At 43.6% G+C, this 13,257-nt stretch overlaps 2 protein-coding genes across 2 annotated transcripts in view; both read right to left on the bottom strand.

Annotated features, from left to right (window-relative positions):
- LOC137349258 (zinc finger protein 16-like) overlaps nt 1-13,257 on the bottom strand; it is an 824,782-nt gene that overhangs the window by 364,992 nt on the left and 446,533 nt on the right. The gene's annotated exons all lie outside the window — the stretch shown is intronic.
- LOC137348441 (probable G-protein coupled receptor 139) lies at nt 6,851-11,909 on the bottom strand. The gene is made up of 2 exons (XM_068013751.1): nt 11,840-11,909; nt 6,851-7,758 (listed from the first exon to the last, which is right to left on the bottom strand). The coding sequence occupies exons 1-2, from the start codon at nt 11,907-11,909 to the stop codon at nt 6,851-6,853; spliced, it is 978 nt and encodes a 325-aa protein (XP_067869852.1).

Raw genomic sequence — 13,257 nt, 5'->3', positions numbered from 1 at the left:
AGATATAGGATGCATTGGTGGTTATGCTACAAAATTCTATAGATCCTGGAAGGGTGCCTGTAGATTCAAACATCACTCCACTATTTAAGAAGGGAGCGAGTGAGAAAATGGAGAACTACAGACCCGTTAATTTGACATCAGTAGTATAAGAAAAAAGGCTGTAATAACTGGACACTTGGAAAATAATGATATGATTGGACAGAATCAACATGGATTTAGGGAAGGGAAATCAAGTTTGACAAACCTGTTGGTGTTTTCTGTGGAGATTACTTGTAATATAGATAAAGGAGAACCAGTGAATATGGTGTATTTGTATTTTCAGAAGGCTTTTGATTGGATCCCACACAGGAGATCAGTGAACAAAAATTAGAGCACATGGGATTGGGGGCAATATACCGCTATGGACTGAGAATTGGTTAACAGACAGAAACAGAGAGTCAGAATAAATGGGTCAGTCTCAGGATGGCAGGCTGTTACTAGTGGTGTACCACAATGATCAGTGCTTACATTCAAAAAGTACTTGAATATTCACTTGATGTGCCGTAAACTAAAAGACTGTGGACCAAAAGATGCAAAGTGGGAGTGAGATGGATAGCTCTTTCTTGATCAGCACAGATACGATGGGCCGAATGGCATCCTTCTGAGCCGGAATTATTTTAATGCTTCTGTGAAACAGTTGTTCAGGCCAGGTCGATTGAAAACTCCAAATCTCACTTTGATAGATTTTTTATTAGGCGAGACTATCAAGGTTTCAGCAAGCGAGACAGGGAGATAAAGTTAAGACACAGATCAGCCACGATTTTATTTCAATGCAAACCAGGCTAAAGGAGCCGAACACTCTCCTCCTGCTTCTTTATTTGTACTTTGTACATTCGGTGCCAAACAAAGAGTGAATTCCAACAGGTATAGAATGCAGAAACTTCAGTGATCTATTCAAAACTATTCTCACAATTAAACTAAAGAGCACCTAGGCAATATGAACGAAATATGGGGATGGTGGATGTGGTCTTCTGAGAATCCAAGAATGGAACACGGTGTGAGAAAATTAAGGCACAGCAATTAACAGACATGACTATAGGAATGACATGGGAACAAAGGAACAGCAATTAATAGACTTTGCTGTAGGAATGATGGAAACAAGGAGTATCATTTAGTTAATATGACTGTGGGAATGACATGGAAACAAATGGGCAACAATTAATAGACATGCCTGCATGAACAACTGCGAAACAAAGGGGCAACAAGTAATAGATATGGTTGAATGAATGACATGGAAACGAAGGGGTATCAATTGATAGATTATCAGTGGGAATTTCTTTTATTCATTCATGGGATGTGGGCACCACTGGCTCGGTCAGCATTTATTACCAATCCCTAATTGCCATTGAGCAGGTGATGGTGAGCTGCCTTCTTGAACCGCTGCAATCTATGTGTGGTAGTTTCACCCAGAGTGCTGTTAGGAAGGGAGTTCCAGGATTTTGACCCAGCGACAGTGACGGAACGGTGATACAGTTCCAAGTCAGGATTGTGTGTGGCTGGGAGGGGAAATGCAGGTGGTGGTGTTTCCGTGCATCTGCTGACCTTGTCCTTCTAGGAGTTAGAGGTTGCGAGTTTGGAAGGTGCTGTCTAAGAAGCTTTGGTGCGTTGCTGCAGTACATATTGTAGATGGTACACATTGCTGCCACTGTGCCCCGGTGGTGGAGGGAGCGAATGTTTGTGGATGGGGTGCCAATCAAGCGGACAACTTTGTCCTGGATGGAGTTGTGCTTCTTGAGTGTTCTTGCAGCGGCACTAATTCAGACAAGTGGAGGGTGATCCTTGAGTTCTTGAGTGTTGTTGGAGCAGCTCCCATCCAGGCAAGTGGAGTGTATTCCATCACACTACTGACTTGTATATTGTAGATGGTGGACAAGTTTTGGGGAGTCAGGACGTGAGTTAATCGCCACAGGATTCCTAGTGTCTGACCTGCCCTTGTAGACATGGTATTTATATGGCTAGTCCAGTTCAGTTTCTGTTCAATGGTAACCTCCAGAATGTTGATAGTGGGGGTTTCAGCGATTGTAATACCATTGAATGTCAAGGGGAGTTAGTTAGATGCTCTCTTGTTTGAGATAGTCATTGCCTGGTACTTGTGTGGCACGTATGTTACTTGCCATTTATCAGCTCAAGCTTGGATACGGACTGCTTCAGTACCTGAGGAGTTGCGAATGGTGCTGAACATTGTGCAATCAGCAGTGAAGATCCGCACTTCTGATTTTATGATTGAAGGAAAGTCATTGATGAAGCAGCTGAAGATGGTTGAGCCTAGGACAGTACCCTGAGGAACTCCTGCAGTGATGTCCTGGAGCTGAGATGATTGACCTCCAACAGCCACAACCATCTTCCTTTGCGCTAGGTATGACTCCAACCATCGGACAGTGATCTCCCTGCTTCCCATTGACTCAAGTTTTGCTCGGGATCCTTGATGCCATACTCGGTCAAATGCTGCCTTGATGCCAAGGGCAGCCACTCTCACCTCACCTCTTGAATTCAGCTCTTTTGTCCACTTTTGAAAGGTAAGGAGCTGAGTGGCGCAGGTTGAACCCAAACTGAGCAGGTTATTGCTAAGCAAGTGCCGCTTGATGGCACTGTTAATGACACCTTCTATCAATTTACTGATGATTGAGAGACTGATGGGGCGATAATTGGCCTAGTTGGACTTGTCCTGTTTTTTGTGTACAGGGCATAGCTGGGCAATTTTCCACATTGCAGGGTAAATGCCCGTGTTGTAGTTGTACTGGAACAGCTTGGCTCGGGGCGCGGCAAGGAACAGCATCTCATCTACTGATTAGGCACACTACAGCCTGCCGAACTGAACATTGAGTCAATAATTTCAGAGCATGACAGCCCTCCATTTTACTTTCATTTTTAGTTATTTTTTTCTTTTTTTTAAAGATTTATTACAATCTTTTTTTTTTTGCATTTATTTCATTTCATCTTAGTTTGTTCAGTTTGCTTACCCACTGTTTTTTTTTTCATGTTTGCACTTGCTGCTGTTCAATATTCAGTCCGTTAACACCTTATCTGTACTAATGCTTTGTCCTTCAACACACCATTAACATATTGTTTGCCTTTGCTCCATGACCTTTTAGTCAGCTATGTGGCCGTGTTCAATCTACACCTTCTCCTTTGTTATCTCTTGCCCCACCCCCACCTCACTTGCTTATAACCTGTGACATTTGTAATATTTGTCAGTTCCGAAGAAGCGTCAATGACCCAAAACGTTAACTCTGCTTCTCTTTCCACAGATGCTGCCAGATCTGCTGAGTGGTTCCAGCATTTCTTGTTTTTATTATCTTCTGTACTATTGCCAGAATATTGTCAGGGCCCATAGCCTTTGCAGTATCCAGTGCCTTCAGTCGTTTCTTGTATCACGTGGATTGAATCTAATTCGCTGAAGTCTAGCATCTGTGATGCTGGGGATTTCAGGAGGAGGTCGAGATGGATCATCAACTCTGCAGTTCTAGCTGAAGATTGTTGCAAATGCTTCAGCCTTATCTTTCACACTGATGTGCTGGGCTCCCCCATCATTGAGGTTGGGAATACGTCTGGTGCCACCACTTCCAGATAGTTGTTTAATTATTCACCACCATTCACGGCTGGATGTGGCAGGACTACAGAACTTAGATCTGATCCGTTGGTTATGGGATCACTTAGCTCTGTCTTTCGCATGCTGCTTACGCAGTGGGGCACGCAAATAGTCCTGTGTTGTAGCTGCACCAGCTTGACACCTCATTTTGATTTATGCCTGGTGCTGCTCCTGGCATGTCCTCATGCACACTGCATTGATCCAGGATTGGTCTCGTGGCTTGATGTCAATGGTAGAGTGGGGGATATTCTGGGCCATGAGGTTACAGGTTGTGGTTGAGTACAGTTCTGCTGCTTCTGATGGCCCACAGTTTCTCATGGGTGCCTAGTTTTGCATTGTTAGATCTTTTCGAACTCGATCCCATTTAGCACGGTGGTAGTGCCATACAACACGATGGAGGACATCCTCAATGAGAAGGTGGCACTTCATCTCCACAAGGACTGTGCGGTGGTCACTCCATCAACACAGTCATGGACAGATGCATCTGCGGCAGGCTGATAGGTGAGGACGAGGTTAACTGTTTTTCCCTCTTGCTGGTTCTCTCACCACCTGCCCCATACCCTGTCTAGTAGCTATGTTCATTAGGACTCGAACAGCACTGGTGCTACAGAGCCACTCTTGGTTGTGGACATTGAAGACCCAACTCAAAGTATATTCTGCGCCCTTGCCACCCTCATGCTTCCTGCAAGTGATGTTCAACATGGAGGAGTACTGTCTCATCAGCTGAGGGGGGCAGTAGGTGGTAATCTGCAGGAGGTTTTCTTGCCCATGTTTGACTTGATACCATGAGACTTCATGGGGTCTGGAGTCGACGTTGAGGACTCCCAGTGCAACTCCCTCCCGACTGTATACCACTGTGCTGCCGGTGGGACCCAGTGGTTTTAATGGCAGTGTCGGTAACGGAGAACTCCATGGAGTTGACTAGTCTGTGTGGCAGCTCTTCAACCTTTGGAACAAGCCCCGAGATGTTAGTAAGGAGGCCTTTGCAGGGTCGGCAGTTCTGGGGTGCCGTTGTCACTTCTGGTGCCTTGGTCAATGCCGGGTGGTGTGTCCGGTTTCATTCCTTTTTTATTAAATTCGTAGTGATTAGAAACAACTGTGTGGCTTGGCAGGCCTTTTCAGAGGGCATGCCAGAGTCAACCACAGTGTTGTGGGGTCTGAAATCACATGCAGGCTACAGAAAAGGGAAGCACAGCAGACTTCCTTCCCTGAAGGATTTTAGTGCACTAGATGGGCTTTTGCAACATCCGATGCATTATTCAACTGGCTTTCTTTTTTTTTAAATTCGAGATTTTTTAGTTGAACTCAATTCTTGCCTATTCACTGTAGCTGGATTCGAAACTACGCCCCCAGAGGAATACTTTACAGCATTCGTCCAGTGAGAATACCACTGCGCCACCGCCTCCCTTGGAGTGCAGCAGTCATAGAAATTGAACTCGACTGGAGTGCATAGTCGGTAGTGAACTGACTACTCTCACTTAACTTGGTAAGTGTCTTTTTTATGATTTGGCTGTTCAGTGTCTGTTCCCCTTAAAAAGGAACACTTGTTAGATTAATTTTAATTTGTTTGATGCCATTGAGGGTTTTGTGCCAGTTGACCAAATGAAAAGTCTAGCGAGTGAAATAGATAATCTTTACTCTTGTTCCTCCAGCAAGTTCTCTGCTCCGATGTTTATGATAAAGCAGTGCAGCAGTGGGGCAGCAATCTATCTGTTTCTATATTTATGGGTGCAACCATGCAGCAGTGGGACGGCAACTCCTCTGTGTCTACGTTCTTGGACACAGGGGCCATAGAGTCATGGTAGTACAGAAGGAAGCCATTTTCCCATTGAGTCTATGCCACGTCATGGGAGAGCAATACTATCAGTTCCATTTCCCCTCTCTATCCCTATCGTCCTGCATGTTTATTTCTCTCAAGTGTCCATCCAATTTCCTTTTGAATTCATTGATCATTTTCCCTTGCACCAGCCTGGTAGGCAGCGAGTTTCAAGTCATTATCTCACTACAGAAAAAAAAAGTTCTTCAAACTAATCTGTATATATTCCCCCAAACCTTAATATTGTGTCCCCTTGTCCTTGTACCACTTTGTCGATCTTAACTAAATATATAAAGGTTTGGCATAACTTTCCTGCTTTTGTACTCGATACCTCTATTTCTGAAGCCCAACACCCCACAAGCTTTGCTCACTACTCCCCTCAAAATCTCCAGCTCTTTAGAACTGTACTATTAAGTATACATTGCCTCAGCCTATTCCTTTTGCCAAAATGCATCAGCTCTCAATTTCTGTATTAAATTCCGGCTGCCACTTGTCTGCCGATTTTTCTGCCCATTTATGTCCTGTTGCAGTCGGTTTGTATTATTCACATTGATTGCCGCACCTTCACGTTTGCTATCATGGGAAATTTTGAAATTTTAGAAAAAGACCGTGGTCCAAACACTTAACCTTGGCAAAAAATCCTGCCTAGCATCCTCCGGTCAGAAAGACAATCATTTACCGCACCTTTCTGTCCATAAGCCAACTTTTATTTTAAATCCAAGCTGACAATGACCCTCCTATTCTATCAGCCTTAATTTTGTTATCCGCTTTCTTAAAATCCATAAAGACAACAACTACTGGATTGCCGCCATCAACTTTCTCTGTTATTTCATCAACAAATTCAGTTGGATAGGTCAAATCCGATCTGCCTACTACAAACACCTGCTGGCTATCCTTAATTAACTGAAACCTCTTCTGTTATTGTTGGCAGCAATTCCTCTGTTTCTGTGTTTATTACCCAGGTGTAATAATAATACTGTGGGGTGGTGCCTCGTGAGCGGATAACAATGCGTGGTGAAAGTATGCATTCCTATTTCAGACTCTAGCCTACCCTCAAGATCACCACCAGAGGAGAGATATTATGTTCTCTTCATTGCACAGTTACACTTGAAATGTAATAACAAATAAGTGGTATGATCTGTATCCCATATGAAAGAGAACATACTGTAGGGTACTTGGTTCGAATGTCCAGGACTGTGTCAGCACCGACAAGAGAACTGTAAACTAACTGAGAACATGTTGCAAAACAGAATTATGCATTCCTTATACATTTTTAAAATCATACAATGGGTAAGGATTTGAAAGTGAATGATGCTATTTCTGGGAGAGAATGTCATGTGTGACATCGGTAAGAAGAACCAAGATGCAATATAATGTGTAATTTATGTTGCATTTTAATGTTTTCATTATTTAAATAATTTAACAATTAATGTTAGCGGATATTTCACCCCATTCTTTAACTCCTCTCTGAATTTACTCTGGGTTCCTGCATAAATAAAGGGGTTGATGCAAGAACTCAAAAGCTGAAGCATAAATCCAGTTTCCTCCAGAATAAAATTTGATTCATTGAAGTTTGTACCAGAGAAATAAGTAACTCTCGCAATTCGAACATAGAGGAAAGATACAAGAAACAACAAATATAATAGGATGAAACTGCCCGAAATGGCAGAGAGTAAAATGATGGACATTCTTCTCTTCTCCAACTCTGGGTCACTCTGGTTCTCTCCATTTCTGTGGGCTTGGAGTCTCCTGCGAGCTTTATTGGCTGCTAGAATGTGGCTAACGGTCAGAGCATTTAACAGTAAAATCAGAACGAATGGGAGACAAGGGGTTAAAATGCGGACAAACCAGTCATATGCGGCCCATGCAGGTGACGTATAAATTATTAGTTTTATGCTGCAGAACCAGGGTATATTGTTAACAATGTGCAAAGGTTCATATATAAAATACAAAGAGGTAGCTTGCAAACAGCTCAGTGCAGACACAGTAACTATCACCCGCGCCGCCATTTTTTCGGTGCAATATTTTATTTTCAACTTCTGGCAACAAATGGCCATAAATCGATCAAAGGTGAAAGCAACAGTTAACCAAACAGAACTGGCAGATGTTGCATAGTTTAGGACAGAACGGAGACTGCATACTGGTGTGATGGACAGGACACTAATTGGGAAATAAATACCAACAATCCGGTTTAATATCACAACGGTGATAATGACCAGGAGATCCGCCACTGCCATGGACACGAGGTAGTAAGTAATACATCTGGAGAGACCGCACCTTCCTCTGGACAGAATCACAATAGTCATCAAATTTGCTAGAAAAGAGAGGCGGAGAAAGAGAGACTGAGCAGAGGAGGGAGAGCGCATGTGTGTGAACGAGCAAGAACAGGAAATGTAATGCTCCATCTCCAAGCAAAATCAACGGTTTTGCAGCATTTTGTGTACAAGTTACAGCTTTGACACGTGATCCTGAGTTGCCAACTATTGCTTCCGCTGCAGGCACTGTTTCTGTATTTAAAGTAATCACAAAGGTTAAAAACAAGACAGACCAATGATATCGGAATATAAAATGTAATGAAAATCAATGGAGGACAAAAAGGCATCGGAAATGCTTTGAAACCAACGAAAAAAGCCTGCACTTCAAATGGGTTCTAATCTGAAAAGGACCTAAAACGCTATACTAGGCCTTAGTCGGATGTATTACTGAAACGATGCACATTTCGAAAATACGACAGCCAATTTGTTCGAAAATAACCTCAAACCATTAGCATTTTCCGACTTTGCAGAGGGAATATTCATGAGAACACAATGGCAACTCTGAGCTTCTGCTGATAGTCATCTGGGATATTCGGTGTCCAACTGTACTCGTGGAACGGGCAGATGGTGAGATCTCATTCGAGAAAAGGTCTCTCCTCTTATGCAGCACTTCCTTCAGACTGCACTGCACTGCACTGTCAGGATAAATGATCAGCTTAGTCCTATAGTGGATACTGTAATTAAAACTTTGTGCCGAAGATGTCAAAGATGCCACCCGTTCTATGACTTTGATCTTCTACTTCTTTGGCCTCTTTGTCTCGAGAGCCAATGGGTAAACGCCTGGAGGTGGTCAGTGGTTTGTGAAGCAGCGTCTGGAGTGCCTACAAAGGCCAATTCTAAAGTGACAGACTCTTCCACAGGTGCTACAGATAAAATTGGTTGTTGGGGCTGTTACACAGTGGGCTCTCCCCTTGCGCTTTTGCCTTTTTTTCCTGCCAACTGCTAAGTCTCTTCGACTCGCCACACTTTAGCCCCGCCGTTATGGCTGCCCGCCAGCTCTGGTGGTCACTGGCAACTGACTCCCACACTTGTGATCAATGTCACAGGACTTCATGTCGCGTTTGCAGACGTCTTTAAAGCGGAGACATGGACGGCCGGTGGGTCTGATACCAGTGATACGAGCTTGCTGTACAATGTGTCCTTGGGGATCCTGCCATCTTCCATGTGGCTCACATGGCCAAGCCACCTCAAGCACTGCTGGCTCAGTAGGGTGTATATGCTGGGCATGTTGGACGTCTCGAGGACTTCTGTGTTGGAGATACGGTCCTGCCACCTGATGACAAGGATTCTCCGGAGGCAGCAAAGATGGAATAAATTGAGACGATGCTCATGGCTGACATACATTGTCCAGGCCTCGCTGCCATCGAGGAAGGTACTGAGGACACAGGCTTGATACACTCGGACTTTTGTGTTCCGTGTCAGTGCGCCATTTTCCATCACTCTCTTGGCCAGTCTGGACATAGCAGTGGAAGCCTTTCCCATGCGCTCGTTGATTTCTGCATCGAGAGACAGGTTACTGGCGATAGTTGAGCTTAGGTAGGTGAACTCTTGAACCACTTCCAGAGCGTGGTCGCCGATATTGATGGATCGAGCATTTCTGATGTCCTGTCCCATGATGTACGTTTTCTTTAGGCTGATGGTTAGGCAAAATTCGTTGCAGACAGCCACAATCCTGTCGATAAGTCGCTGCAGACACTCCATCAGTGTGAGATGTTAATGCAGCATCGTCAGCAAAGAGGAGTTCCCTGATGAGGACTTTCCATACTTTGGTCTTCGCTCTTAGACGGGCAACGTTGAGCAACCTGCCACCTGACCTTGTGTGGAGGAAAATTCCTTCTTCTGAAGACTTGAATGCATGTGAGAGCAGCAGGGAGAACAAGATCCCAAACAGTGTAGCTGCGAGAACACAGCCCTGTTTCACGCCACTCAGGATAGGAAAGGGGTCTGATGAGGTGCCACTATGCTGAATTGTGCCTTTCACATTGTCATGGAATGAGGTGATGATACTTAGTAACTTTGGTGGACATCCAATCTTTTCTCGTCGTCTGAAGAGACCACGTCTGCTGACGAGGTCAAAGGCTTTGGTGAGATCAATGAAAGAACGTAGAGGGGCATCTGTTGTTCATGACATGTCTCCTGGAGCTGGTGAAGGAGAGCAGCATGTCAATGGTGGATCTCTCTGCGCGAAAGCTACACTGTGCTTCAGGGTAGACATGCTCAGCCAGCTTCTGGAGCCTGTTTAAAGCGACATGAGCGAAGACTTTCCCCACTATGCTGAGCAGGGAGATTCCACAGTAGTTGCTGCAGTCACCAGTCACCCTTGTTCTTATAGAGGGTGATGACATTGCCACCACGCATGTTCTGTGGTACTGCTCCCCCGTCCCAGCAACGCCGTTGTTACAGTGCTGAAAGTATAGCAGGCTTGGCACTCTTGATGATTTCAGGGGTAATGCCGTCCTTCCCAGGGGCTTCTCTGCTGGCTAGAGAATCATTGGCATCACTGAATTCCTACTTTGTTGGCTGCACGTACAGCTCATCCATGACTGGCAGAGACTGGGCTGCATTGAGGGTGGTCTCAGTGACAACATTTTCCCTGGAGTACAGTTCTAGGTAGTGCTCCACTCAGCGGTCCATTTGCTTGCGTTGGTCAGTGATTGTGTCCCCTGATTTAGATTTGAGGGGGGCGATCTTCTTGATGGTTGGCTCAAACGCTCTCTTAATGCCATCATGCATTCCTTTGATGTTTCTGGTGTCAAAGGCCCGCTGAATATCACTGCATAGGTTGTTGCCATTAGTCATTTGCGCAGTACCTTGCTGTTCTTTGTGCAGCTCTTCTGGCTGCATTAAGTGCGACGGATTTACTTCGATCACTGTGGAGCAAAGTGTGAAGGACAGTCCAGAACATTGCCAGGGGCCAGAAGTAAAAAGAACTCTCGGACTAAGTAGAATCATCCAACAGAAGCTAATGTGGAAGAAGATAGCTGGGCTGATCCAGTAGAGTTAGAGACTGAGAGTAAAACGAGCTTTGCTGTCTGTGAGGTTAGGGTAAGTACAAATTCATGCATAAAACGACCACACGTTGCATTGCTTAAATTTCTGTCAACAACTCGATACCAAATAATATCGCTTCAATAAAGAAATTGGTTGCATTCAGTCTCGAATTATTTAATAGTTAAATAATTTCAGCCAGTGAATCATTTGTGGAAATCAGACAGCTACTAACAATGTTCATAATACAATAGAACTACTTTTACACCATGGGAACAGTGTGACATTTCATCCATTGTCACAGTGTTAATAGCGCAATATAACTAAATTTTACTGTGATAACTGTGTGAAAATTCATTCACAGTAACAGTGTCAATGACACAGAGAACCACATTTGCACCTTGATAACTGTGTGATAATTCACCCACAGTAACAGAGTTAAGAACACGAAAGAACTATATTTACACTGTGATAACGCTCTGTTAATTCACCCACAGTGACAGTATCAATAACACAATAGACATTTACACTTTTAAAACAGTATGATAATTCACCCACAATGTCAGTCAATAACACAATAGACCTCTTTTTGCACCGTGAAATGGTACAAGTAAAGGGGATGAACTATGTAATTAGAGGAAAGAAATTATACTGTTAAAGAGGTGAAAATATACCAGATACGCAGGAGACGGTACTGCTAAAGAGAAGAAATTATACTCTCACTGGTAATGTCAAGAAACTTTAGCAGTAAAGGGGAGAAATCACAGTGTGAAAGGGGAGAAACTATACTATTAATGGGGAGAAATTACACCAGTGAAAAGAGCAAATATCCTTAAAATGGGTAAATACCGTTAAAGTGAAGAAAATGACTGTAAAAAGGGAGATATTAGACCAATTAAAGGGGGATATTATCGAGTTAAGAGCGTGAAATCATCTCGTTAACGGGAGAAATTATACCGTTAAGGAGAAGAAATTATCTCAGTAACAGGAAGAAAGGATACCAGTAACATGGAGAAGCATTACGGGTAAATGGAAACAGCGGTATAGCAAAACAATTAGTTCTATAACTAAGGAATAATTACAATACATTACCTGGAAACCCAATAGCTGCAAGGATGGGATAGTAAATAGCAAACACCAGACCTTTTGGTGATCCGTGCATTTTTATCAGAAACTATGAGCGCACTCAGCACTACACTGAAACATTGCCAAATTTATACCTGATGTCAGGCTCCAGGGAAATAATTAGATGATTGGATCTTTAATATTTATGACACTAACTGAAACAAATAGATTAGTGAAGCTGCTTATGCTTATGTTTTGATGGAATTGAAAGTTTTTGAAAGGGATCTAACACGGCTCTGAAGTCAAACACCTGGAGACTACAGTATTATCCCAATTGCATTTCTGCATAAATGTTCATGAAAAACTTCATCGGCAGCTGCAATGGTGAAAATGAGCCTCGTGCATGATACATTCCCGAGTTTAATCCCCTTAATTCTGAGTTAACTCCTCTCAGCAAAATATTTAAGTGACAAGAGATATTCGGGTTATAAAGAAAAATGCAGCCAAGTTCTCTTTCCTGATCATCATTCAGTTTGCGTGATCAAGGGTCAGGTGCAGCTGGCTGCAAATTCCCCTGAACGTTTACACCCACATTCACACTCCTTAATGCCATTGTATTCAGTGTAGACCGGACCAATTCAGCACTGTCACATTCAGTGTGTACAGGCCCAGTTCTTCAAGATTATTTTCAGTGAGGACTGGTCTAGGTCAGTGCGGCTATATTCAGTGTGGACAGCTGCATTTCAGCACAGCTGTATTCAGTATGGACAGGTCCACTTGAGTGTGTTTAAATTCAGTATTAACTGGTTCAGCAAAACATAGTTACATTCTGTGTGTACAAATTAAATCAGTGTGAGTACATTCACTATGAACAAGTTCATTCCAGCAAGGTTTCAGACAGTCCCGGACAGGTACGCTTCAATTAGGTTAAATTCAGTGAATACAGGTCCAAGTCAGTTGGGTTATGTTCAATACGTACAGTTCCAGGTCCAGGCTGGGGTGGATCTATTCAGTTCACAAAGGTCCAGTTCAGCAAGGTTAATTTCAGTGTGGGCAGATCCTGTCAGCTAGGTTAACGTCAGTGTGGACTTCTCCAGGTCAGCACGGTTATCGGGATGGTTGACATGACCAGTTCAGTATATGCATTTTCAGCGTTGAAAAGTCCAGTTCAGCGTGGTTATACTCAATATCCAAAGGTTCAGTTCAGCACAATTTTTTTTAATGGGGACTGGTACAGTTCAGCGTTATTACACTGAGCCTTGAAAAGTCCAGCACAAAGTGGTTACATTCAGCGTTCACGTCTTCAATTCAGCACGGTTATATTCAGTGTACATAGGCCTATTTCTGCACGCATGCACGCTGTGGAAAGATCCTATTCAACACAGTTACTTTCAGTGTACATACGTCGAGTTCAGCACGGGCACAATCGGTGTGAACATGGTTAG

This window comes from Heterodontus francisci, chromosome 34, assembly GCF_036365525.1.
Source record: "Heterodontus francisci isolate sHetFra1 chromosome 34, sHetFra1.hap1, whole genome shotgun sequence".
In the NCBI taxonomy this organism is placed as follows: domain Eukaryota; kingdom Metazoa; phylum Chordata; class Chondrichthyes; order Heterodontiformes; family Heterodontidae; genus Heterodontus; species Heterodontus francisci.
This window is presented reverse-complemented; position numbering and strand designations above follow the sequence as displayed.

What these genes read in the sequence shown, in the direction of transcription:
- LOC137348441 (XM_068013751.1), bottom strand. Translation starts at nt 11,909, where the DNA reads ATGCACGGATCACCAAAAGGTCTGGTGTTTGCTATTTACTATCCCATC. An exon ending in TGCAGCTATTGGGTTTCCAG is followed by an intron (nt 7,759 to 11,839) that starts GTAATGTATTGT and finishes TCTCTTTTCTAG; the next exon opens with CAAATTTGATGACTATTGTG.